At 45.5% G+C, this 27,388-nt stretch overlaps 1 protein-coding gene across 6 annotated transcripts in view; it reads left to right on the top strand.

Annotated features, from left to right (window-relative positions):
* GPHN (gephyrin) overlaps positions 1-27,388 on the top strand; it is a 907,672-nt gene that overhangs the window by 317,861 nt on the left and 562,423 nt on the right. For all 6 annotated transcript variants that reach the window (XM_030213888.1, XM_030213889.1, XM_030213891.1 and 3 more), the window contains exon 3: positions 10,756-10,813. In XM_030213888.1, coding sequence (XP_030069748.1) covers positions 10,756-10,813 — 58 coding nt within the window. The remainder of the gene's footprint in view (positions 1-10,755; positions 10,814-27,388) is intronic.

Raw genomic sequence — 27,388 nt, forward strand, 5'->3', positions numbered from 1 at the left:
AGGGCAAATTGACAACCAGGAAGAGAAATGATGGATTGGATTGGACCGGACCAGCAGTGATAAGCAGCAAACGGCTAATTCAGGAGATTAAAGGCCTGATGAAATAGCCAGGCCTTTAAAGCGGGTTTAAATTTTTTAAAAGATAATTCTGCAAGGATATCATGAGGGATGGAATTCCAGTGGGAAGTGGCTGCACAGAAGAAAGCGCAGTGTTGGGTGGATTCTAAACTGGCTTCTTGAGGTTGGGCAGAACCAAACGGTAATCATTAACTGTCTTATGCACTTCTGAGAGCAACAATATATGAGCCATCCAAAATCACTTATATATAACAACAGTATTCTGCTGCTGTTTTTTCAAAAGGTTTTTAAATCTTTGTTTTGTATTCTCAGCCATCCTATATGGGAAATAGACCTCAGAACAATATTGTCAAATGGTAATTTCCAGTATAAGGGAGGGGCCTCTTTAACTTAGGATGACCACATGTTCTAATGATAATGTAAAAAAAGCTCCTTAATTATATATTCAATGCAATTCTTTCATTAACCTAATAATACTGTTCTTTATCCTTTTTGTCTTAAAATCCTAACAGTTCAAACTCAAACAACTCTAGCATTCATCACTTGGTTACTTCCTTCCATCAGATCACTTACCTTTTCAAAGGTCAATCCCATCTGGGGTGTATGCATATCTTCCCAGTCACCCGGCAGCTTTGGAAATCAATCACTAGTTAAATCACCTGATGTTGGCCATTGTATCCCATAAAGCTGCACAGGTTTTTCAAACTTCTCTTTTATTCTGTGGACAGAGAACGTAATAAAGTACTGACAAATCTAACTAGTCTGTATTCAGTTTCTTATGCACAAATCTCAATGATAGTATGCCTGTATCTCAGATATCTGCTAACATGGTGATGAAGCTTTTTCAAAAATACTACCAATTGCTCCCATGGAGCAATTCAAGGCCATCATTCCTTAAAAAAAAAAAAAAAACAACAACAGTTATCTCTAAAAGAAACACCACTAGTCAACTGACATACAGTATTGAACTTATTTGGTTCATACTTTTAGGACAAAAAGCATCATTATCCAGTCTCCATCTGTCGCAACTTTAGGAATATGATCAATAACAAACATTGTAACATCGAGAAATGTTCTGATTATAAATGAAATGGTTAACCAAGGGTACTTATTTAATAAATTCTAATTAGATTTAGGTGCTCTAAAATTCTGATCTTTAAAGGACTAATTGTTGCCCTGTAATAGGATGTATTTTGGGAAATCTAGCTACATACATGGCATGCATTGTTATATAGGTAGAAAAATGTTTCAAACAACATGTGCATCCATCTACTGGATTGGTGAGTTCTTTAAACCCCCTGTTACTCTGCAGGTTACACAGCAGCCACATTTAAAATGACTGACACCAGGATTCTGAATAAATCTGTTGTCAACTGCTTCACCATCACTAAGCTTCTTTCAAGTTCTTGCAACATGAATAGGCTAACCTTAATCTCTTACCAGCATTTGGATGAACTGTCAACACAAGCCAATATGTTTGTCAAATGTGCACAAATCTCAAACATTTCTTGATTATATCTCAATATACGAGTTATGTAAGTTTCATCCACATTCCTTTTTGCATCCTGCAGCAACAGATCACAATTATAACACTCTCTTACAGGCTTGTTTAGCAATCCTTCTAGGATAACCACAGTATGAATCTTACTTTCCCCTTTATAATCAGTCTAGTCAGTATTTAAATTCTGTGGTCCTTGTATAAAATATAGAGCCAAATATTCGGCACCAGATATCAATGCTGAGTATCCAGGTAATATTCAGCACCAGATGTCAATGCCGAGAGTATCCAGGTATGGCGGTGACTGCTGTTGTTATCTGGATAATGGTGATATTCAGTACTGTTATCCAGATAATTTAGGGAAGATTTTTTTTCCACGGACAAGCAGGCCAGTTGTATTCTGACAGCTGGGTGACGTCATCTGACAGAGCCTGGTACAGACGCTGACTAGCAAGATTAATATAGAATTTTCCTGCAACATTCCACCGTGCATGCCGGGTCCCTAGTCTTCGTTTTGCTGCAGAGCAGGGAGGATGCGTCATCGTGTTCTTCTCTGGTGCATGTTTTCTCTGATTCTCAGTGCCTTCCCATGTGGGTATTTTTGTCCCTTTCGTGATTATTTTTCCTTCCTCTTTGTTTTATTCTGTTTCCCCCTAATTTTTGTAGTGTTTTCGGCTCTTCAAGTTTCCTTTCTTTTTCGCGAGTTGCTGGGCCCCTGCCAATATTGCACCAGTACCTCCAACATCCTTGCCCACAATTCCTCCTGGCGCATCTGATACCATTGTCAGATTGAATTTTCCCTTTCCCATTACTTCTAATTAATCCATGAACTCCTTTTATTTCTCTAATCGCCCAGGTGCCCCCAACAACAGTCTGCCCTCCTTACCAAATGATTCCCATTCATTGTTTTTCCTATTGCAGCATCCCACCTTCCCTCCCTGACCACCTCCAGTATATTCTTACATATCCCTGACCTTTCACAGGTTACCATATTTCTCACTGTCTCCTCCACCCTCCCCCCCCAAACACACAACCAGCTCTCCCAATAGCTCTCTAAGGCCATCCTTAGACACATTCACTTCTGTAACAGGCAAATCAGGGCATTCCAGCAACTCTCTCACCTAGGATCCCTACCCTGATCCTCTTCCTATACCCATCCCCTATTCCTCAGTATCCTACCCCTCCTTCCTCTTGAAGACACCACCAAAGTCATAGTAACATTTCTTTATTTACAAAAACTTCTATACCATAGTATCTACCATTCTATGCGGTGTACATAATAGCATAGAAATTTACATAAAAACATACTAAACATATTAATAATTAATAACAAAACTCGTCTCCTATATAGTTCTTACATATCAATAGCCAAAAGTTATAATCAGGTCTCATTCAGCATGTCAACCATCAGTAAAAACACACTGGAAATGGTACATTTTTAGCATTCTTTTAAGTTGGTTCAGTGATCTAATCATTCTCAAAGATGTTGACAGTTTGTTCCAAAGAGTAGGTCCCATAATATAAAAAATTGCATTTCTATGTTGCTGTAAGTGCACCACTCGAAATGAGGGAGTGTCAAACAAATTGGAATGGGCAGATCTCAAAGACGGAGGACTAGAGCAGGCCAAAATGTGCACTGATAGCTTAGAAAAGGCCAATAAGATTTTGGAGGTACAGGGCCGGGCCCTGAAAAATAAAGTGAGTGAGCTTTCCCATGGGGAGAGAAACCGGGAACTCCAGTTTAGAGCACATAAGCACCGCCACGCTGGGAAAGACCAAAGGTCCATCAAGCCCAGCACTCTGTCTCTGACAGCGGCCAATCCAGGCCCCAAGAACCTGGCAAAAAAACCCAAAATTTAATAACGATCAATGGACTTTTCCTTCAGAAATATGTCCAGACCGAAGTGGCGAAGAGGGCCCTAAACGACTTAAAACTCGAATTAGGGTGAGAGCGAGAGAACCTTGGAGCAAGAGGTAGTTGAGTAGAAAAGAGCCTTGGAAAAAAGCCAGAGGGTGTGTGTGGCCCAGCTTCAAGAGATGGGTGGAAAACATGCACAGGCCAGGGAGGAATTTGCACAGGCTAGGGAGGAATTGAAGATTCAGCTCGATAACCTAGAAAAATAAATAAAGATTAAAGGAGGTTAAGCAGACCCTGGAAAAGGAATGTCCAGCACCTATGGGAAGGTATGCTGGTGATAGTAAAAAAAAAAAAAAGGTGACGGGGATCCAAGTGGAATAGAGCCCAAAAAGATTGCTGATGGGAGTCTCACCAGGAGAAGCAGATCCTAATTTAAGTTGTTTATTTCTTAATGCATAGTGGCAGTTAGAGGTTTAATTGCAGAGTTCTGGAAGCAGAAGGACATCCCTCAGAGGTGTTCTGGAAAGGCAAATTGAGAGACATTAATGTATGTGTAAGATAATGGCACCCGACAACATAGATGTCAACAATATTGGGCCATCTGGGGTCAGTTTGACAGGTGGTATAGGAAAAGCAATCAGTTAATTCAAACTTAGTAAAAACTGAGAAAATGGAGTTGGAAGAAGGTTTCAAAGGTTCTTTGTAGGTCACTTATTTATCTGTTCAAAGATATTCATAATGCCAAACAAAAGGAATACGAGATGAGCACGGTCACAAAAACCTTACAAATAGGTGGATTTATGTGCCAAACAATTTTGTTCTAAAGGTGACTTGGACAAAATAAATGAATTCTTTGCAGACGTAATGTTCTCTTGAAAAAGACCTATAGATGTAGTTTTTCTTTACAAAATCAGCAGTCACAAATGTTTCAAACTCCTGAACTTGGAAAAAGAGAGAATCCATGTAGATCTGATTTATTTTCACCAACTTTTAGAACACAATGGGAATCTATGGCAGACCGAAAACATTGAAATCAACAGTCATGGTGAATCTCCACATCTGCCCTGGATTTCCACATCTCTTATCTGAGAAAGCCCGGATTTTTGTGATCTAAATATGGCTTGAATTTATCAGATTAAAAGGGAAAGGGAAATGGGACTTGATATACCGCCTTTTTGAGGTTTTGCAACTACATTCAAAACAGTTTACATATATTCAGGTACTTATTTTGTACCAGGGGCAGTGGAGGGTTAAGTGACTTGCCCAGAGTCACAAGGAGCTGCAGTGGGAATTGAACTCAGTTCCCCAGGATCAAGGTCCACTGCACTAACCACTAGGCTACTCCTCCTCCTTTCTTGGGAAATGCATTAAAAAAAACCCCAACTATTTGCAGTTGTTGGATTTCTTTAATTAAAATAATTCAATATACCCTCATTGAACGGGATTCCATAAAAGCTATGGAATCAAAACCTCATTACTAGACCCAATAAACAGGAAGTCATATAGCTAGTGATTCAGGTCAGGATGCCATGTTGGTTTTCCTTGATTTGGATGTGTTCATTCAATCATATGCTGCTACTGCCTTGATTACAGGAATGTGTTCTGCTTGCTAGGCTGTGGGATTGCAATCATTTCTACAAGGTAGATTACACGCAGTAACCTGGAACAGTGAGCAATCCAAACAGGTTGATCTCCAGTGTAGGATACCTCAGGGCTCTCTCATCTCAAAACTGCTAGTTAACTTCTATCTTAGCCCTGTTATTCCTAGTATTGAATAGTTCAATATAACTTATCTGTGTAAGTATCAGTAATGACAGGAGTGGATAGGTACCCAAGCTGTTTCACACTTGAATTCATGCATGGCAGAGGTATCTAGGTAGAATGGGAGGTATAGGCGTAAGTTAAACCCAACAAAGACAGAGGTTCTCTAAGTAGAAGGATCAGTTATCTTCCCTGATATACAGGGTGTCATCTTGCGCCCTAGAGCGATAGTTGCAACCTGTGTTTCCTTTTGGACCCCCAAGCCTTTGGTGAGGGTATAATTTTCTAATTTATGTCTCTTGAGACAAGTTCAGAATTTTGTAGATTCTAAGGGCCCCTTTTACCAAGCTGCAGCAAAAGGGGACTGGTGCTGGTGTCAGCACATGCTTTACATGTGCGCCGAGGCCACCTTTTACCGCAGGAAATGGCCGCATGGCAAGTGAAGCAGTTGCCGCACAGCCATTTCGGGGGGAAGCCCTTACCGCCACCAATTGAGTAACCGAGCAGGACTCGACACTGCCTGGTTACTGCTGGGTACACTACAGTGCTACAAAAATAAATAACTTTTGTAGTGCCAGAAATGGCACATTAGGGGTGGGAAGTACTGCCAGGCTGCTACGGTAGCCCAGTGGTACTTCCTGTATAGCAAGCGGTAAGCCCGTGTTGGGCTTACTGCCACTTAGTAAAAGGAGCCCTAAGGATCTGGCTACCCTAGTACATTCTCTCATAACATTTAAGTTAGACTACGTAATAATCTTTATGTAGAAGTACCATGAAGCATTTTCAAAGACTGTAATTAGTTCATAAAACAGCAGGTCTACTCATCAGCATCTATAAAAAAAAGAAATCATGATTTATGTTTCCCCTGTTCTCAGTGAATTGCACTGACTACTCACGAAGTTCCAGTTCAAAAACGAATGCTTGTTGTTAAGGTTTACTCCAATAAAGTCCTTCCTATTGATGTACTTGAGTAAAACTGTGGACTTCTAAATAACGGGGAATCTTTCCACACCTGCCAACCCTCTCCACCTGATTAATCTCACATTTTGCCATCAACCTCTTGGAGTTAACTTGGTCTCTTATCTGTCCTTTCATTCACTCGTTTCTAACCTCATGAAATTAGGGTTTTTACACTCTTAGTAAAATTCATTCTTTATGTTCTTACCTTGATACTAAGGCTCGCCACACTTTAGCTCACACCCTTCTTACCTCGCATATCAACTATTGTAATGTTATTTATGTAGGACTCCCCCAATCCCAAATTAAACACATTCAGAGTCTCCAGAACATGGCAGCATGTATCGTAACTAATGCTAAATGCTTTGATCATGCTTCCCCTTTACTTGCTCAACTTCTCTGGCTTCCAATTTTTTATCGACTTAGGTTTAAGATTTTAACATTGGCAGACTAATGGGCTCGTTTTCAAAACAGAAAAACATCTAAAAATGGCTCAAAAACGTCCAATTCTAAACCTATTTTTAGACGTTTTTCTTTGAAATCTGTCAGAAGTGCGTCCAAATCTCAAGGGGGCATATTCAGGGCAGGACTTGGGGTTCCTGAGACTTAGACGTTTTTCAGCCACAATGGAAGAAAACAAAACCGTCCAAGACTAAAACTAAGATGTTTTGAGCTAGACCTGTTTTTATAATGAATAATTGCGTCATGCAAGGTTCAGTGTTGGGAGTCACGGACTGAGAAAGGGATCTAGGTGTCATCGTTAATGATATGTTGAAAACTTCTGCTCAATGTGCTGCTGCGGCTAGGAAAGCAAATAGAATGTTAGGTATCATTAGGAAAGGGATTGAAAACAAAAATAAGGATATTATTCTGCCATTGTATCGCTCCATGGTGCGACCGCACCTCGAGTATTGAGTTCAATTCTGGTCGCCGCACCTAAAAAAAGACATAGTGGAATTGGAAAAGATGCAGAGAAGGGCGACAAAGATGATACAGGGGATGGGACGTCTTCCCTATCAGGATAGGCTGAAGAGGCTGGGGCTCTTCAGCTTGGAGAAAAGGCGGCTGACGGCAGATATCATAGAGGTCTATAAGATAATGAGTGGAATGGAACGGGTCGATGTGGAGCGTCTGTTTATGCTTTCCAAAAATACTAGGACAAGGGGGCATGCAATGAAGCTGCAGTGTGGTAAATTTAAAACAAATCGGAGGAAATATTTCTTCACTCAACACGTAGTTAAATTCTGGAATTCGTTGCCGGAAAAGGTAGTTAAGGCGAGTAACTTAGCAGACTTCAAAAAAGGGTTGGATGGCTTCCTGGAGGAAAAAGCCATAGAATGTTATTGAATGGATGAGGGAATAATACAGTATTTCTAGGATGGGCTGGACAAATTGCTTGTTCTTTTGGCCGCTGTTGGTGACAGGATGCTGGGCTCGATGGACCCTTTGTCTGTCCCAGCATGGCGATGCTTAAGGCACAAAAAGGTGCCCTAAATAACCAGATGACCACTGGAGGGATCATGGATGACCTCCCATTATTCTCCCAGTGGTCACTAACCTCCTCCCACCTCCCAAAAATGTGATGAAAAACATTACTTGCCAGCCTCTGTGCCAACCTCAGATGTTAAATTCGGGTCCATTAGAACAGCATGCAGGTCCCTGGAGTAGTCTAGTGGTGGGTGCAGTGCACGGCAGACAGGTGGACCCCAGGCTTCTACCTCTCCGTACCTTTTTTTTTTAATTCTCTTTTTATTAAGCTTTTTTAACATACATAATTTCACCTTCATGAATGATAATACACAAATTAGAAATAAAATTTTTTACATATAATAGAACTAGTAAATTTCAACAAATTATCGACCTCAATATTAAGAAAATCAAAACAAGATGTAAGATTACTTAATGAATCTAAAGGAAATTGTTAACGTATTAATGTCTTTATCCATGAAGCACTTGTCCCGGACACTTCTCTCAAAGCTGTTAAACAGTATACATATGGGACTATACCACCACCTGAACTTCCTCTCTACTAAGCAAAAATTCCTCTAATTGCTTGGGGTCAAAAAACTGAAATTGTTTAGACTGAAATATAATTCTGCACACACAGGGAAATTTCAATAGGAAACTAGCTCCTATCGCCACAGTTCTAGGGCGCAGGGTCAAAAAGGCCTTGCGCCTCTGTTGAGTCTCTCTTGATAGATCCGGGAATATCCTTATTTTTGATCCCAAGAACATAGAATTTAAATGTCTCAGAGAAAGTCTCAAAACTGCGTCCCTATCCATTTCCAATGCGAAAGAGACTAATAAAGTTGCTCTTTTAGTAATAACCTCCAAAGAGGACTCCAAAAAGGATGTCAGATTCATCACTTCTCCACCTTGAGGAAACTTTGATTCAATCTGCAAGTAATAAGCTCTAGTTATAGGTGGTAGTGAGGTTTCTGACATACCCAATATTTCGATAAGGTATTTCTTAACCATTTGTACCGGAGTAACCAATGGTGAACTTGGAAAATTTATTAGTCTCAGATTTAAACGCTTAGACTGGTTTTCAAGATATTCCAACCGCCTTTGAGTAAAATTCTTATCCTTTATCAAAGTTTGTCCCACAAGTTCCATTTTTTGAGTTCTTTCCGTAAGAGATTTTACTGCGGTAGTTTGAAATTCAGTCAATTGCATTTGGGATAGAGCAGTTTCTGATAAAGTTTTAATAGTCTCAGCATTTTTACTAATTGCGGCTTGTAGAGAGGTATGGGCAGTGAAAGTCAAGTCCCATAGTGACTCAAGCGTCACTACGGCTGGTTTTTTCATTTTCTCCAGGTTCAAATCGGGAAGGGGTGCTTTGGCAGCATTTTCCAAAATACTCACGGTCTGTAACGACAGCATAGAAACAGGAATCACCTCTGATACTTTCAGGCTGCCAGCACTTTGTTCTCCCTCAATCTGCCGCCGGCTCCCTCCCTGCTCGGTCTGTAAGCCACTTCGGATCAGATCGTCAGGACTCAGCAGCAGACAACCACTTCCCGGTTGTGGAGGAGCCGCACGTTCGACGGGGCTAAGGGAAGCCCCGTCTATACTGTCGGCCGACGTCAATACGTTAGCCTCAGCTCCAGGAGTAGAAGTTTGTCCGGGACCTGGCGCGATTCCAAAATCCTCCATTTTTGCCTGACGAAGTTGGCTTGACCCGCCAGGGAGAGAGGGAATCTCCCTGACTTTGCCTCTCCTTTTCCCCATCTCAAGGGTCAGGTAAGGAGCGAACTTGTTCGGCGTTTAAGGAGAAGAGTGGATCGCGTCTAGCTGTGCTTCTCACACAGCCGCCATCTTGAATTCCCCTGCCTACCTCTCCGTACCTGTTACACTTTTGGAGGAAACTGTGAGCCCTCCACAACTCACTGGAAACCCACTGTACCCACATATAGGTGCCCACTTCATCTGTAAGGGCTATGGTAATGCTGTACAGTTGAGGGTAGTGGGTTTGGGGGGGGGGGGGCTCAGCAGACAAGGTAAGGGAGCAATGGTCAGATGTGTACCTGGGAGCGTATTATGAAGTCCACTGCAGTGCCCTCTAGGGTGTGCCCTATTGTTTTCCTGGGATGTCAGCGGGACCAGTGTACTAAAAATGCTGGCACTTCCTACATCCCAATGGCTTGATTTTGTGCTTTTTACACTTGGATGTTTTTTTGTCTTTTTTTTGAAAATGGACTAAAAAATAAAATGTCCAAATCACAAAACCTTATATTTTTTGAAAACAAAAAATAGACTTTTTTCTTTTTTGAAAATGACCTTCTCTGCTGTTCAGATTTTGGACGTTTTTTGCAAAACGTCCAAAGTCAGACTTAGACGTCATATCAAAAATGCCCCTCCTTACACCTTACCCCCCCCCCCCCCCCTCCACTAAATCTCTGCGTTCCCTTGATTCCCATTGCTTGGCGTTTCCTTCTCCTCAGACTGCTTTCTGGGAATCTACTTGTCACTCTGACTTTTTCTTTCTGGTGCTTTCTTTGTGGAACTCTCTTCTCCCTCGTGTCCGCCCTGAGGCTTCTTTCAAAAAGTTTGATTGCACTGAAAACGTATTTTTTTCATCTATCCACTTGAACATTTTCTGATTATCGGTCAGGTAATAATATATAGGCATTTAGGTGCGTTTAGGAGTGACCTAGTGGTTAAGAGCACTGGTCTTGAAATCCAGAGGTGGCCGGTTCAAATCCCACTGATGCTCCTTGTGATCTTGGGTAAGTCATTTAACCCTCCATTGCCTCAGGTACAAACTTAGATTGTGAACCCTCCTGGGACAGAGAAATATGCAGCGTACCTGAATGTAATTCACCTTGAGCTACTACTGAAAAAGGTGTTAGCAAAATCCAAATAAATAAATAAAATGTTTACACCTGCTATTGATATGGTATAAGTGGGTGCACCTAAATGTAGGCAAGTTGATACTGACTTACACTAGTATACTATAGCATAATCTAGGCACTGCATGTAGGTACCTAAATTATGGTGTCCAGTTATAGAATTGCCCTTTAATTGCTTAAATAAAATTAGACTGACCAGATTTGTTTATCTAATATGCATTAATTCCTATTATTTTTTTCATATGTTGCAGGTTGGGTGGGACTATATCTACATATAAGATAGTACCAGATGAAGTAGAAGAAATCAAGGTATAGTATGATGTCTCTTTGCACTATAAAATAAAAAGGTAAAAAAAAAAAATGTTTACAAAATGTTCTAAACATTGTCTGTTAAATAAAAAAAAAAGCTTGATTTAATCTAAGACCTGTGTTTACAAAGGCACGCCATAGGTAAGTTAGTGGTTTTAACGCTCATTATTTGTTGATGGGCGTTAAACGCTGATGCGCCTATAGGAATGTATTGGTGTGTTAGCCTTTAATGCGCCTTAACTTTAAAGGCATGTTAAAAATGCTAACGCGCCTTAGTAAGCAAACCCCTAAAGTATCATGCAGAATAATTTTATAACGGTTGCCTATCTTATGTGTCAGGTATGTATGTGTTATACTACGTTTCAAAGGAAAATTATGTGCATGCTTTCCCTTTGAAATTGCCCTGCAGAAAGTGCATGTACATATCTGCATCTGCTATTAAATATAAAACTTTCCTGATTTATTTTGCATGTAAATGCACATATTTAAAAAGTATACACAAATGTGTTAATCCATCCTCCTCATCACCACCCAAAGGATTTTGCCTGTACTCAGATCAGAAAACCTTAAGGGCATGCAGGCTGTATGTATAAGTTTGTAGGCATATACTCTAGGTAGTTTTATAACATAGTAAAAGACTATTTATGCAAATAAAGTATTGTGTTTACCCATGGAAATACGTTTTAATATTATTTCTTTAAGGTATTGAAGAGCTAATGTATGTGATGAAATTGTCCAGTATCATTCTAGAGACTAGCACAAAGTTAAAACATGTTTTACCTTGTTTGTTCATAAAATAGATTTACACTTAGGGCGTCTTTTACTAAGGCACACTCACGTTTTTAACGTGTGCTAAAATTGTGGGAGCACTAAATGTTAGAGACACCCATAGGAATGCATTGGCGTCTCTGTTTGGCGCGCTCCAAAAACGTGAGCGCTCTTTAGTAAAAGACCCTCTTAATGCCATATAATGAGCAGTGTATTTGTATCGGATCAACAGTTTCTGAAATGGTAATCTGTGAATGGTGACTCTTCTCTGAGTTTTACATAAGTACATAAATAATGCCACACTGGGAAAAGACCCAAGGGTCCATCGAGCCCAGCATCCTGTCCACGACAGCGGCCAATCCAGGCCAAGGGCACCTGGCAAGCTTCCCAAACGTACAAACATTCTATACATGTTATCCCCGGAATTGTGGATTTTTCCCAAGTCCATTTAGTAGCGGTTTATGGACTTGTTCTTTAGGAAACCGTCTAACCCCATTTTAAACTCTGCCAAGCTAACTGCCTTCACCACGTTCTCCGGCAACGAATTCCAGAGTTTACGCGTTGGTTGAAGAAATATTCTCCGAGGACAAGCAGGCTGCTTGTTCTCACTGATGGGTGACGTCCACGGCAGCCCCTCCAATCGGAATCTTCCTAGCAAAGTCCTTTGCTAGCCCTCGCGCGCCCGCGCGCACCGCGCATGCGCGGCCGTCTTCCCGCCCGAAACCGGCTCGAGCCGGCCAGTCTTCTTTCGTCCGCACTCGGTACGGCTGTGTTTTTGTCGTGTCGAGCCCCGGAGAGTCGACCTCGCGCGTCCGTTTTAAAATAGACGTGTTTTTTTTTTCGGAAAAGTTCTAATTTGTTCGGGAAGTGCTCCGGAAACCCCCTTGGGTTTCGTTTGCCCCTTCCCGTGTTTCCAGTTTTTGCCCCGGTAAGTTTTCTTTCGTCGTCGGGGTAGGCCTCTTTTCGGCCTCGGTCGAGATTTTTCTCCCTTAAAGTTTTGGTGCTCCAAATTCGTCATTTCGGATTTTGATTTCGCCGGCGTGATTTTTCCGCCCATGACATCGAAGCCTTCCAGCGGCTTCAAGAAGTGCACCCAGTGCGCCCGGGTAATCTCGCTCACTGATAGGCACTCTTCGTGTCTTCAGTGTCTGGGGGCCGAGCACCGTCCTCAGAACTGTAGTCTGTGTTCCCTGTTACAAAGGCGGACTCAGGTAGCGAGATTGGCCCAGTGGAACGTTTTGTTCTCGGGCTCTTCGTCAGCATCGGCACCGGGGTCATCGTGTGCATCGACGTCATCAGCGTCCAGACCTTCATCCTTGGCCGCCAGTGCATCGAGTGCATCGAGGCATCGGCCCTCTGCATCGGCGCCGAGACATCGGATAGCTGCATCGACGTCGGTGGTACCGGGACCTCGTCTCCTGATGTCGTCGGACGGTGGTGCATCGGGTGGAGTGCAGGTGAGGGCTGTCCATTCCCCTGCTGGTGGCGGTGAGCCTTCGGGTGGGTCTCCCCCTACCCTGAGGGCTCCTGCGGTACAGCCCCCCCGGGATCGACCTGCTTCGACCTCGGCCCTGAGGAAGCGACGGATGGATTCTACGTCCTCCTCGTCGGTGCCGGGGAGCTCCGGTGACATGCTTCGGAAGAAGTCGAAGAAGCATCGACACCGGTCTCCTCCCCGCGTCGGCACCGAGAGCTCTGGGTCGCCGAGGGAGTCGGCACCCAGCAGGCATCGGCACCGAGAGGACCGCTCACCCTCTGTTCAGGAGGTGTCGATGCGCTCCACTCTGGACAGCCCGGACCAGCCTCCACGCCCGGAACAGGTTCTGACGTCGACGCCTGCATCGACCTCCCTGCCTTTCTCTGCAGCCGCTCTGAACGAGAGCCTCCGGGCCGTTCTCCCAGAGATTCTGGGAGAGCTGTTGCGCCCTACCCCTCCGGTACCGGCGGTGCTTGCGCCTCCGGTACCGTCGAGCGTGGCGCCGGCTGGCCCATCGCCCGGGGTGAGGTCCCCGACGTCGGTACCGCGTGCGGTGCCGACTGCGGCCACCTCCCAGGAGGGCTCCCCGACTACGTCGGTGGAGGGAGCTTCGCCGATGCGGGCAAGGGAGTCTACCTCTCGATGCCCCCATCGTGGACGTGGCTCCATGGAGTCGAGCCGGGCGAGGTTGCAGACACAGGTCCGTGAACTTGTGTCTGACACCGAGGGTGAGGCCTCGTGGGAAGAAGAAGAAGACCCCAGATATTTCTCTGACGAGGAATCTGAGGGTCTTCTTTCCGATCCCACTCCCTCTCCTGAAAGACAGCTTTCTCCTCCCGAGAGTCTGTCTTTCGCTTCCTTTGTCCGGGAGATGTCTACGGCCATCCCCTTCCCGGTGGTTGTGGAGGACGAGCCCAGGGCTGAAATGTTTGAGCTCCTGGACTATCCTTCTCCACCTAAGGAAGCGTCCACTGTTCCCTTGCACCATGTCCTAAAAAAGACATTGCTTGCGAACTGGACCAAGCCACTAAGTAATCCCCACATTCCCAAGAAGATCGAGTCCCAGTACCGGATCCATGGGGACCCAGAGCTGATGCGCACCCAGTTGCCTCATGACTCTGGATTTGTGGATTTGGCCCTAAAGAAGGCTAAGAGTTCTAGGGAGCATGCTTCGGCGCCCCCGGGCAAGGACTCTAGAACCTTAGACTCCTTTGGGAGGAAGGCCTACCATTCTTCTATGCTCGTGGCCAAAATCCAGTCTTACCAGCTCTACACGAGCATACACATGCGGAACAATGTGCGGCAGTTGGCGGGCTTGGTTGATGCTCTTCCCCCTGAGCAAGCCAAGCCTTTTCAGGAGGTGGTCAGGCAGCTGAAGGCGTGCAGAAAATTCCTGGCCAGAGGGGTGTATGACACCTTTGATGTTGCGTCCAGGGCCGCTGCTCAAGGTGTGGTGATGCGCAGGCTCTCATGGCTGCGTGCCTCCGACCTGGAGAATAGACTCCAGCAGCGGATTGCGGACTCGCCTTGCCGTGCGGACAATATTTTTGGAGAGAAGGTCGAGCAGGTGGTAGAGCATCTCCACCAGCGGGACACCGCATTCGACAAGTTCTCTCGCCGGCAGCCTTCAGCCTCTACCTCTACAGGTAGAAGATTTTTGGGGGGAAGGAGGACTGTTCCCTACTCTTCTGGTAAGCGTAGGTACAATCCTCCTTCTCGACAGCCTGCGGCCCAGGCTAAGCCCCAGCGCGCTCGCTCTCGTCAGCAGCGTGCGCCTCAGCAAGGCCCCTCGGCTCCCCAGCAAAAGCAAGAGGCGAGCTTTTGACTGGCTCCAGCAGAGCATAGCCGACATCCAAGTGTCAGTGCCGGGCGACCTGCCGGTCGGGGGGAGGTTGAAAGCTTTTCACCAAAGGTGGCCTCTCATAACCTCCGATCAGTGGGTTCTGCAAATAGTCCGGCAAGGATACACCCTCAATTTGGCCTCAAAACCTCCAAATTGTCCACCGGGAGCTCAGTCTTACAGCTTCCAGCACAAGCAGGTACTTGCAGAGGAACTCTCCGCCCTTCTCAGCGCCAATGCGGTCGAGCCCGTGCCATCCGGGCAAGAAGGGCTGGGATTCTATTCCAGGTACTTCCTTGTGGAAAAGAAAACAGGGGGGATGCGTCCCATCCTAGACCTAAGGGCCCTGAACAAATATCTCGTAAAAGAAAAGTTCAGGATGCTTTCCCTGGGCACCCTTCTCCCCATGATTCAGCAAAACGATTGGCTATGCTCTCTGGACTTGAAGGATGCCTACACACACATCCCGATACTGCCAGCTCACAGACAGTATCTGCGATTTCAACTGGGCACACGTCACTTCCAGTACTGTGTGCTGCCCTTTGGGCTCGCCTCTGCGCCCAGGGTGTTCACAAAGTGCCTGGCTGTAGTAGCAGCGGCACTTCGCAGGCTGGGGGTGCACATGTTCCCATATCTCGACGATTGGCTGGTGAAGAACACATCCGAGGCAGGAGCCCTGCAGTCCATGCAGATGACTATTCGCCTCCTGGAGCTACTGGGGTTTGTCATAAATTACCCAAAGTCCCATCTTCTCCCAGTGCAGAGACTCGAATTCATAGGAGCTCTGCTGGATTCTCGGACGGCTCGCGCCTATCTCCCAGAGACGAGAGCCAACAACTTGCTGTCCCTCGTCTCGCGGGTGCGAGCGTCCCAGCAGATCACAGCTCGACAGATGTTGAGATTGCTGGGCCACATGGCCTCCACAGTTCATGTGACTCCCATGGCCCGCCTTCACATGAGATCTGCTCAATGGACCCTAGCTTCCCAGTGGTTCCAGGCTGCTGGGGATCTAGAGGACGTAATCCACCTGTCCACGAGTTTTCTCGAATCCCTGTATTGGTGGACGATTTGGCCCAATTTGACTCTGGGACGTCCTTTCCAAATTCCTCAGCCACAAAAAGTGCTGACACGGATGCGTCTCTCCTGGGATGGGGAGCTCATGTCGATGGGCTTCACACCCAAGGAAGCTGGTCCCTCCAGGAACGCGATCTACAGATCAATCTCCTGGAGTTGCGAGCGATCTGGAACGCTCTGAAGGCTTTCAGAGATCGGCTGTCCCATCAAATTATCCAAATTCAGACAGACAACCAGGTTGCCATGTACTATGTCAACAAGCAGGGGGGCACCGGATCTCGCCCCCTGTGTCAGGAAGGCGTCAGCATGTGGCTCTGGGCTCGCCGTCTCGGCATGGTGCTCCAAGCCACATATCTGGCAGGCGTAAACAACAGTCTGGCCGACAGACTGAGCCGGATTATGCAACCTCACGAGTGGTCGCTCAACTCCAGAGTGGTGCGCCAGATCTTCCAAGCGTGGGGCACCCCCTTGGTGGATCTCTTCGCATCTCGAGTGAACCACAAAGTCCCTCAGTTCTGTTCCAGGCTTCAGGCCCCCGGCAGACTGGCATCGGATGCCTTCCTCCTGGATTGGGGGGAGGGCCTGCTGTATGCTTATCCTCCCATTCCTCTGGTGGGGAAGACTTTGTTGAAACTCAAACAAGACCGAGGCACCATGATTCTGATTGCTCCTTTTTGGCCGCGTCAGATCTGGTTCCCTCTTCTTCTGGAGTTATCCTCCGAAGAACCGTGGAGATTGGAGTGTTTTCCGACCCTCATCACGCAGGACGAAGGGGCTCTTCTGCATCCCAGCCTCCGGTCCCTGGCTCTCACGGCCTGGATGTTGAGAGCGTAGACTTTGCCTCTTTGGGTCTGTCAGAGGGTGTCTCCTGCGTCTTGCTTGCTTCCAGGAAAGATTCCACTAAGAGGAGTTACTTCTTTCTGTGGAGGAGGTTTGCCGTCTGGTGTGACAGCAAGGCCCTAGCTCCTCGCTCTTGTCCTACACAGACCCTGCTTGAATACCTTCTGCACTTGTCTGAGTCTGGTCTCAAGACCAACTCTGTAAGGGTTCACCTTAGCGCAATCAGTGCATACCATTACCATGTGGAAGGTAAGCCGATCTCAGGACAGCCTTTAGTTGTTCGCTTCATGAGAGGTTTGCTTTTGTCAAAGCCCCCTGTCAAGCCTCCTACAGTGTCATGGGATCTCAATGTCGTTCTCACCCAGCTGATGAAACCTCCTTTTGAGCCACTGAATTCCTGCCATCTGAAGTACTTGACCTGGAAGGTCATTTTCTTGGTGGCAGTTACTTCAGCTCGTAGAGTCAGTGAGCTTCAGGCCCTGGTAGCCCAGGCCCCTTACACCAAATTTCATCATAACAGAGTAGTCCTCCGCACTCACCCTAAGTTCTTGCCAAAGGTCGTGTCGGAGTTCCATCTGAACCAGTCAATTGTCTTGCCAACATTCTTTCCCCGTCCTCATTCCTGCCCTGCTGAACGTCAGCTGCACACATTGGACTGCAAGAGAGCATTGGCCTTCTACCTGGAGCGGACACAGCCCCACAGACAGTCCGCCCAATTGTTTGTTTCTTTTGATCCCAATAGGAGGGGAGTGGCTGTAGGGAAACGCACCATATCCAGTTGGCTAGCAGATTGCATTTCCTTCACTTACGCCCAGGCGGGGCTGGCTCTTGAGGGTCATGTCACGGCTCATAATGTTAGAGCCATGGCTGCGTCGGTGCAAGTGGCAGATGAAGTTCAATGTTGACAAGTGCAAAGTGATGCATGTGGGTAAGAGGAACCCGAATTATAGCTACGTCTTGCAAGGTTCCGCGTTAGGAGTTACGGATCAAGAAAGGGATCTGGGTGTCGTCGTCGATGATACGCTGAAACCTTCTGCTCAGTGTGCTGCTGCGGCTAGGAAAGCGAATAGAATGTTGGGTGTTATTAGGAAGGGTATGGAGTCCAGGTGTGCGGATGTTATAATGCCGTTGTATCGCTCCATGGTGCGACCGCACCTGGAGTATTGTGTTCAGTACTGGTCTCTGTATCTCAAAAAAGATATAGTAGAATTGGAAAAGGTAGAGCGAAGGGCGACGAAAATGATAGTGGGGATGGGACGACTTTCCTATGAAGAGAGGCTGAGAAGGCTAGGGCTTTTCAGCTTGGAGAAGAGACGGCTGAGGGGAGATATGATAGAAGTGTATAAAATAATGAGTGGAATGGATCGGGTGGATGTGAAGCGACTGTTCACGCTATCCAAAAATACTAGGACTAGAGGGCATGAGTTGAAGCTACAGTGTGGTAAATTTAAAACGAATCGGAGAAAATTTTTCTTCACCCAACGTGTAATTAGACTCTGGAATTCGTTGCCGGAGAACGTGGTACGGGCGGTTAGCTTGACGGAGTTTAAAAAGGGGTTAGATAGATTCCTAAAGGACAAGTCCATAGACCGCTATTAAATGGACTTGGAAAAATTCCGCATTTTTAGGTATAACTTGTCTGGAATGTTTTTACGTTTGGGGAGCGTGCCAGGTGCCCTTGACCTGGATTGGCCACTGTCGGTGACAGGATGCTGGGCTAGATGGACCTTTGGTCTTTCCCAGTATGGCACTACTTATGTACTTATGTACTTATGAAGTCAGCCTCCATTGAAGAAATTTGCAAAGCTGCGACGTGGTCATCTGTCCACACATTCACATCTCATTACTGCCTGCAGCAGGATACCCGACGCGACAGTCGGTTCGGGCAGTCAGTTCTTCAGAACCTGTTTGGGCTTTAGGATCCAACTCCACCCCCCGAGGGCCCTGTTTGTTCTGTTCCAGGCTGCACTCTCAGTTAGTTGGTAAATTTTTTAGGTCAATCTCAGTTATGTCCTCGCCGTTGCGAGGCCCAATTGACCATGGTTGTTGTTTTGAGTGAGCCTGGGGGCTAGGGATACCCCATCAGTGAGAACAAGCAGCCTGCTTGTCCTCGGAGAAAGCGAATGCTACATACCTGTAGAAGGTATTCTCCGAGGACAGCAGGCTGATTGTTCTCACAAACCCGCCCGCCTCCCCTTTGGAGTTGAGTCTTCCCTTGTTTCTCTTTTGCTACAATACGAGACTGGCCTTCTCGAGCCGGTTTCGGGCGGGAAGACGGCCGTGCATGCGCGGTGCGCGCGGGCGCGCGAGGGCTAGCAAAGGACTTTGCTAGGAAGATTCCGATTGGAGGGGCTGCCGTGGACGTCACCCATCAGTGAGAACAATCAGCCTGCTGTCCTCGGAGAATACCTTCTACAGGTATGTAGCATTCGCTTTTTCTCCGATTTGTTTTAAATTTACTACACTGTAGTTTCATCGCATGCCCCCTAGTCCTAGTATTTTTGGAAAGCGTGAACAGATGCTTCACATCCACCTGTTCCACTCCACTCATTATTTTATATACCTCTATCATGTCTCCCCTCAGCCGTCTCTTCTCCAAGCTGAAAAGCCCTAGCCTCCTTAGTCTTTCTTCATAGGGAAGTTGTCCCATCCCCGCTATCATTTTAGTCGCCCTTCGCTGCACCTTTTCCAATTCCACTATATCTTTCTTGAGATGCGGCGACCAGAATTGAACACAATACTCAAGGTGTGGTCGCACCATGGAGCGATATAACGGCATTAGAACATCCTCACACCTGTTTTCCATACCTTTCCTAATAATACCCAACATTCTATTCGCTTTCCAAGCCGCAGCAGCACACAGAGCAGAAGGTTTCAGTGTATTATCAACGACAACACCCAGATCCCTTTCTTGGTCCGTAACTCCTAACGTGGAACCTTGCATGACGAAGCTATAATTCAGGTTCTTTTTTCCCCACATGCATCACCTTGCACTTGCTCACATTATTGTTTGTTTAATAATTTGTAGTGTACAAATTCTACAGTTGTTTTGGTTTTGAAGTACAAACCATTTCATGCATTGGTACTGTGAATTAATAGGTTTCTGAGTCGCATTCTTACAAACCACATGGGCATTGCAAAGATATTTCAGCTAATTAATATTTATTTGAGGGATTCTGTCTGTAGGGGCTCGTGAGGAGCTCCTAACTCATGGATTATTGGGAACCACCTATTTCACTCTGTTTTCCCCTATTCCTTTTATAGATCTGACAATTATTTCAGAGATTTACCATTGATGAAGATAAAACTGATCATGAGCCCTTGTGCCAGGCCGCCGAGGTTTAGGAAGGACCTTGGCCCAGGCCTAGAGTAGACCAAACAGGCGCTTTGCAATACCATGGGCCACAAAGTCCCGCATACTCAGGAAAATCAACAAACACCACCAGAAAAGGGAAATAGACCACTCTTGCGGGCCACAAGGCTGATCAGGAACCCACTCGTACAGAGTCCAAGCGTACGGGCCGCAAGGCCAAACTGGAATCAAATCATACACTAGAGAAGAGAAAAGAACAATGAGAGGTCCCAGAAGGGACTGGAGCTCAGGCAGCGCACACAGTGCCAGGCAGTGACACAAAGGGAAGGGCGACAGATCAAACTGGCAGATACAGACTACAACCAGAGGGGAGAGAATACAAGCAAAGGCTACACAGTAACCCAGGTAGCGGAGGGCAGTGCCCACAGAGGAAAAGGGAAAGCCAGGGTCAGAGCAGGACACTACAGACTCGAAACCTAAAGGAGTGAAGCTACACAGAAATGGCCGAGCAGGAAAAAACAGACTGAAGGAAAAGGCTGCTAGAATTCCTCAGGCGGAGGAGGGCCAAATCAAACATAGCAAGCCAAGGGCAAAAGCAGACAGAAAGAAAAGGCAGCTTCTAACTAACTAAAGCAGAAAAGGGGAACAGAGCTCACCAGATCCAAATATCAAATCAGCAAAAGCAGACTACAGAGAAAGGATGCTTTCAAATAAAAAGACAGGAAAGAAGCAGGGCTCACGTGATGGGCGGGAAGTCAGTCCGCGCATGCTCGGTGCGTGCTGCACACGCGCCAGAAGTTTCTAACAAAATTTTTTCTTTTTGCTATTGCAAATGCCAATTCCTGGGCCGACGTGGATGTCGACCCAGTTGTGAGAATAGTCAGCCTGCTCTCCTTGGAGGATACCTGCTACAGGTAAGTATCTTTGCTTTATCCCTCCACTGGAAAAAAGACACAAATAAATCAAGAATAAAAGCTCAGGCCTTCACTTACTGCCGTTGTGATTACTTTCCCTCTTCCTATCTCAAGGTACCAAAATTAAATTTGCTGTCAATTTTATTGTCCTTGATCAGTCTTAGCCTCTCTTCTGGCCAAGTTCTAAATCTCTAGAAACACACCATAATTTGCCCCATCTTAAAAAAGCCCTCCCTTGACCCAAATATTCCTAGTCATTATTGTCTGGTTTCAAACATTTGTTATATGTCGAAAGTTCTAGAAAAAATAGTGTTTGCCCAACTTACATCCTTTGCTGAGAAAACTCTTGCTCTACATCCTTGCCAATCTGGCTTCAGGGCTCACTGTAGACCATGATGGCGGCTCTTATTAGTGAACTTCACTTACACTTTGACCAAGATGGAACAGTATTAGCATTTTCTTTTGACCTGTCCATCACATTCGATCTGGTTGAAAATTCCCTCTTACTTTCACATTTATCTTTCTTGGGCATCACTGGTACAGTTATTTCTTGGTTTGCTTCTTTTCTATCTAATCGCACATTTCAGGTAATTTTCTCCAACACAACATCTGAGTGGAGAGAACTACATTGTGGAGCCCTCCCCCCCCCCCCCCCCAAGGGTCAGTACTCTCCCCCCTTCTTTCTAATCTCTTCCTGAGTCCTCTGGCTGCTCTTATTTCAATCCTTCCGAATCTCTGCCTGTCTTTATGCTGATGACATTTTGTTGATCTACTCCATTAACCTCTTCCCCTCCCTCCTTTACAGACATGCCTCATTTCAGTTGCTAGCTGGCTAAAAGATCATCGATTAGAGCTCAATCTGGATAAAACTGTGGCCTGTTGGTTTTCTGACACATCTTCCCCCCTCCATCCCCCATTTCTCTGTTTGGCACTTCTATTTTACCAGTATCTACTTTTTGTTATTTAGGTGTAATCCTTGAGCCCTCTTTCTCCTTTCTGCCATAAATCTCACACTTGAGGGAAGGTCACGTGATGCGGTGAGTGGTAGCGGACGTGCATCGCTGCAGCTGCTCGGAGCCCTACCCGAAAATTGAATTTTTCGCTTTTTTTCCGGTCTCCTAGACTCACTATTCAGGACCGCATTGTCTCCCCCACCTTATGGACAAATATCTTACAAGAGCGGCAATGGCGCATGTAACTAAAGGTGCGAAAGGAAGACAAACAGAAAACTGGCGAATCCAATATGGTGGCGGTCTTGCCAGCAGCCTCGTCCCCCACCCGGCCCAGAACTTACAGCGGCAGTAGTGCGGGCACTCGATCCTAAGTTTGACCAGCTATCGGAACAGATCGCGGGAATATCAACCCTGGCTACAGAGCTGGCGTGCCGCACGGGAGAACTAGAGGCCAGGGTGGCGGAGGTGGAGGATGGCCATCAGGAACATTCCGGGGAACTAGAGTGGCTGTCTCAGCTCGTCCAAGAGTGCTCCCAAAAGGTAGAGGACCTAGAGAACCGCTCACGATGAGACAATCTTCGGTTTGTGGGATTTGTGGAGTCCCTGTGTGATGCCAACCTGAAGCGGACTTTGGAAACTTGGCTACAGGCTACTTTCCCCGAGGCAGGAGAGGGCGCCGTGCAATACGCCTAGAACGAGCCCACCGTGTGGGGCCTAGGCCGGGGAGAGATTCGCGCCCCAGAGTGGTAATAGCGAAGTTCCACTGCTACGCACAAAAAGCGGCCAACTTGAGGTCATATAAAAGCTGCAGGGAGTCTACTAAGTATGATGGTAATTTAATTCGCATCTTTCAAGATTACTCAGCGGCTTTGACAGCGCAGCGCCGGGCCTTTTCAGTGGTCTGCGCGCAGCTAGTGGACAAACAACATAGATTCATGCTACAATACCCTGCAACATTGAAGATTCTGGAGAATGACATCTGGAAATCCTTTACAAAGCCAGACACCGCTGCAGAATGGCTGAACTAGCAGCCCACTTGAACGCCAGAGGACACACCCGGCCCATAAGGTACGGGGAAGGAGAACTGTTACAGTTGGTTGGGGAAAATCCCTTTGATTGGAGTTCACCGGTTTGAGGATGAGCTACTATGCCCACTTCGTGAATTGGCAGATGTAAGGCAGCTGGGAAGCTTGGAGTTATTGCTGGTATGCTGGCTGTGGACGAGGAGAGCCTAGAAGAGGCCTACCAGGTTATCCACCAGCTGCACTGAGAGCATCTTGGGGACATACATGACTGTCTATAAGACTGGTACTGGTTCGGGTTGAAGGTTGGGCTCCTACAGCATCTAGACCTCTGCTAACCACCTCTAGTTGTAGGGTGGTGGTTGGTTGAGTGGGGTAGGGACCTCATTGAGGAAAGGGGGGGGAGAGGGGGGGAGTTGGGGAGGGGCAGAGGGTGGGAGGGTGGGTAAGGGTTAGCTCAGTAGGTGGGGGTTGGGCGCAAGAATGTGGATGTTGTGAATGTAGAGCTGCGGAGCTGGTAGGGTAACTTTATGCAAATATACTCAGTGGCGCGTTTACCAGCTAAATCTTTGGATACATTTGCAGTTCACAGACTTAATGAATATCACTTAATCCAAACTTAATCCAAAGTTATGATACATTTTTTAAAATTCCTAGTCCCAGGGATTATCTTTTTGTGAGAACTGAATTGCAATGTTTCTCTTTGGCTATGAAGTGCACTTTTGATTATGCGTCTTTTCAACAGTTACTGAAGGCTTGGTTTTTCCAAGCATCTGTGACTGCTGAATTATGAGGGTTGTTTCAAGTGTAATTAATGTTTGATGTGCTACCCATTCAGAAATCTATTCTGAGTGGTTAGCAAAATTATAATCTATAAAAGTAAAGAAAGATGACAAGAAGTTACATCATAAATAGGAAAGGAGAGTAAAGCGAAAGAGATGCAGTCCAAAGTAGAGAATGACGCTTCTATCTACCCCAAGAGGAGATGGGCAAGAAGCAGAGAGGGCCAATAATGTCTGATGGTACTATTCATTGTAGGCACCATGAAAAATAAATGTCTTAAGGCCTTCCTTGAATTTTTGGAAGGAGCGTTCCAAATGAAAGGGGTAGGTCCTGTGACACTAAAAATCTCGTTTATTATAGTATGGAGCCAGATGACACAAAAGCTGGTGACTGAGAGATCGTTCTGCCGAGAGGATCATAGAGACCTAGTAGTAGTGTATGGAATAAGCAGGCAAGATAAATAAATAAAGTGGGGTGCCAGAGTAGTGTACCTTGTGAACAAGGGTTAGGATTTTAAAAGTAATCGTATGCAAGATACGTAGATAACCGGTGCTCTGTACGCAGCAGAGGAGTCACAAAAACATGAACCCAAGGTCCCCTCTTATATCTAAAGTTAAGAAACTTCCCCATAGGCTGAAGTGAAAAGTCATGTTTTCAACTCTGACCTCATAGCATTACAAAAGGGAGGGGGCAACAAAGAAAAAAGCATTTTGTCTGGTGGAGTCCAACCTAGCACAAGTGCCCAAAGGTATAATCGGTAAGGAAGAATGAGATCTGCAACAAATAGTGGTACCACTTGATAAATTGCACGAAAAGTATGATCTGAATTTTAAATTGAGATCACAGTAAAATGGGAAGCCTACTACTACTACTTATCATTTCTATAGCGCTACTAGACGTATGCAGCGCTGTACACTTGAACTTGAAGAGACAGTCCGTGCTCGACAGAGCTTACAATCTAATTAGGACAGACAAACAGGACAAACAAGAGATAAGGGAATATTAAGGTGAGGATGATAAAATAAGGGTTCTGAATAAATGAATAAGGGTTAGGAGTTAAAAGCAGCATCAAAAAGGTGGGCTTTTAGCTTAGATTTGAAGACGTCCAGAGATGGAGCTTGACGTACCAGCTCAGGAAGTCTATTCCAGGCATATGGTGCAGCAAGATAAAAGGAACGGAGTCTGGAGTTAGCGGTGGAGGCAAAGGGTGCAGATAAGAGAGATTTACCCAGTGAACGGAGTTGCCGGGGAGGAATGTAGGGAGAGATGAGAGTGGAGAGGTACTGAGGAGCTGCAGAGTGAATGCACTTATAGGTCAATAAGAGGAGTTTGAACTGTATGCGGAAACGGATAGGAAGCCAGTGAAGTGACTTGAGGAGAGGGCTAATATGAGCATAACGACCCTGGCGGAATATTAGTCATGCAGCAGAAGTTTGAACAGATTGAAGAGGAGAGAGATGGCTAAGTGGGAGACCTGTGAGAAGCAAGTTGCAATAGTCTAAGCAAGAGGTGATAAGAGCGTGGATGAGGGTTCTGGTATTGTGCTCAGAAAGGAAAGGGCGAATTTTGCTGATATTATAGAGAAAAAAACGACAGGTTTTAGCAGTCTGTTGAATATGTGCAGAGAAGGAGAGGGAGGAGTCGAAGATGACCCCAAGGTTACGAGCTGATGAGACAGGAAGGATGAGAGTGTTATCCACAGAAATAGAGATTGGGGGAGGAGGAGAGGTTGGTTTAGGGGGAAAGATAAGAAGCTCAGTCTTGGTCATGTTTAGTTTCAGATGGAGCTGAGACATCCAGGCAGCAATGTCAGACAGGCAGGCTGATACTTTGGCCTGGGTTTCAGCTGAGATTTCTGGAGTGGAGAAGTAGATCTGGGAGTCATCAGCGTAAAGATGATACTGAAAACCATGGGATGAGATCAGAGTACCAAGGGAATAAGTATAGATGGAGAAGAGAAGAGGTCCCAGGACAGATCCCTGAGGTACACCAACTGACAGTGGGATAGAAGTACAAGAGGATCCACTAGAGTATACACTAAAGGTACGCTGGGAGAGATAAGAAGAAAACCAGGAAAGAACAGATCCCTGAAATCCAAGTGAGGACAGCGTATCAAGGAGCAGGCTGTGATCAACAGTGTCAAAAGCAGCAGATAGATTGAGAAGGATGAGGATAGAATAGAGACCTTTGGATCTGGCTAGGAACAGATCATTGGAGACTTTAGCAAGTGTTGTTTCAGTTGAATGAAGGGGGCGAAAGCCAGATTGAAGTGGATCAAGAATAGCTTGAGATGAAAGTAAGTCAAGGCAACGGCGGTGAACAGCACATTCAAGTATCTTGGATAGGAAAGGTAGGAGGGAGATGGGGCAATAGTTGGAAGGACAGGTAGAGTCCAATGAAGATTTTTTAAGGAGTGGTGTGACTACGGCATGTTTGAAGGCATCGGGAACAGTCGCAGTGGACAGTGAAAGATCGAGGATATGACAGATAAAAGGGATGACAGTAGGAGAGATAGTGTTAAGTAGATGGGTGGGAATAGGATCAGAGAAACAGTGTTCTTGTTTAAGAAGCCAGTGTTCTTGTTTAAATAGTGGCATCACATTTGTGTTGTTTTGCTCCAAACAACATCCTAACTGTTGTATTTTGTATCAGTTGGGTATTCCAGGTCTGGACCAATGGAAGACCCAGATAGATCGAATTACAGTAGTCCAGCCAGAAATGTTTCAGGGCTACTCCAGAAGGCCTGGTAATGTTTTCCATGAAGCCTTATGGGACCTTTGGAACTTCTGTTCCTATTTCAAGGGGCAGGGGAAAGAGAATTATGTACTGTCGGTCATCCTACATCACCCTTTCTGTATATTAGGTTCCCATGCAAGCAGTGTAAGCCGGCCACACTTCTCAGGGATGATGAATGCAAACTGCAGGGAACAATGCACAGAATTAAAAGTGCACACATTCAGTTTCATGCAACAATTTTAATAACTCTGTGTTCTGCATCTAGTTAGTTTAGTACATCAAGTTTTGAAACCTGATTCACCAGCTGTGTGTGAGAAGTGGCATATAATCTGTTTACCTGCCAGTTTTAATGTAGCTTAGTACATAAATTTCTAATTGCACAAAAAACTGTGGCATAATGATTAAAACAGTATTTACGAAAAGAAACTACTTCCAATATTAATAACAGATTAAAGTACTTCCATAAACATGCATTTATAAATGATATTTATATAGTGTTTTACCCAGGGGCTCTCACTAGAACTACAGCTGAGTGAACCAAACAGGATTTTAGTCAGTATGGAATCCTTTCTTTTCTTTACTAGAATAATATAGAGTGTGTAATCAATTCATTAAAAACATGAGTTTCTGGCATTAGAAATGAAATAATAAATGCTGGCACTGAAAATGAAACCGTTTTTAAGAACCCAGAGAAGAAAATAAAATAAAGGTCTCCCCTCTTTGGTACACCTCACAGATAAGGGGCTTACTTGGTAAGGGCTGAGACTAATAATTCGTCAACTTCAGAGCCTCAGGTACATTGCTGTTTAACACAAGGACCTGCTCTAGGCGCAGCTGTGTGTTGTAAAATAAAAT

Source organism: Microcaecilia unicolor, chromosome 9 (genome assembly GCF_901765095.1).
Source record: "Microcaecilia unicolor chromosome 9, aMicUni1.1, whole genome shotgun sequence".
Taxonomy (NCBI): Eukaryota; Metazoa; Chordata; class Amphibia; order Gymnophiona; family Siphonopidae; genus Microcaecilia; species Microcaecilia unicolor.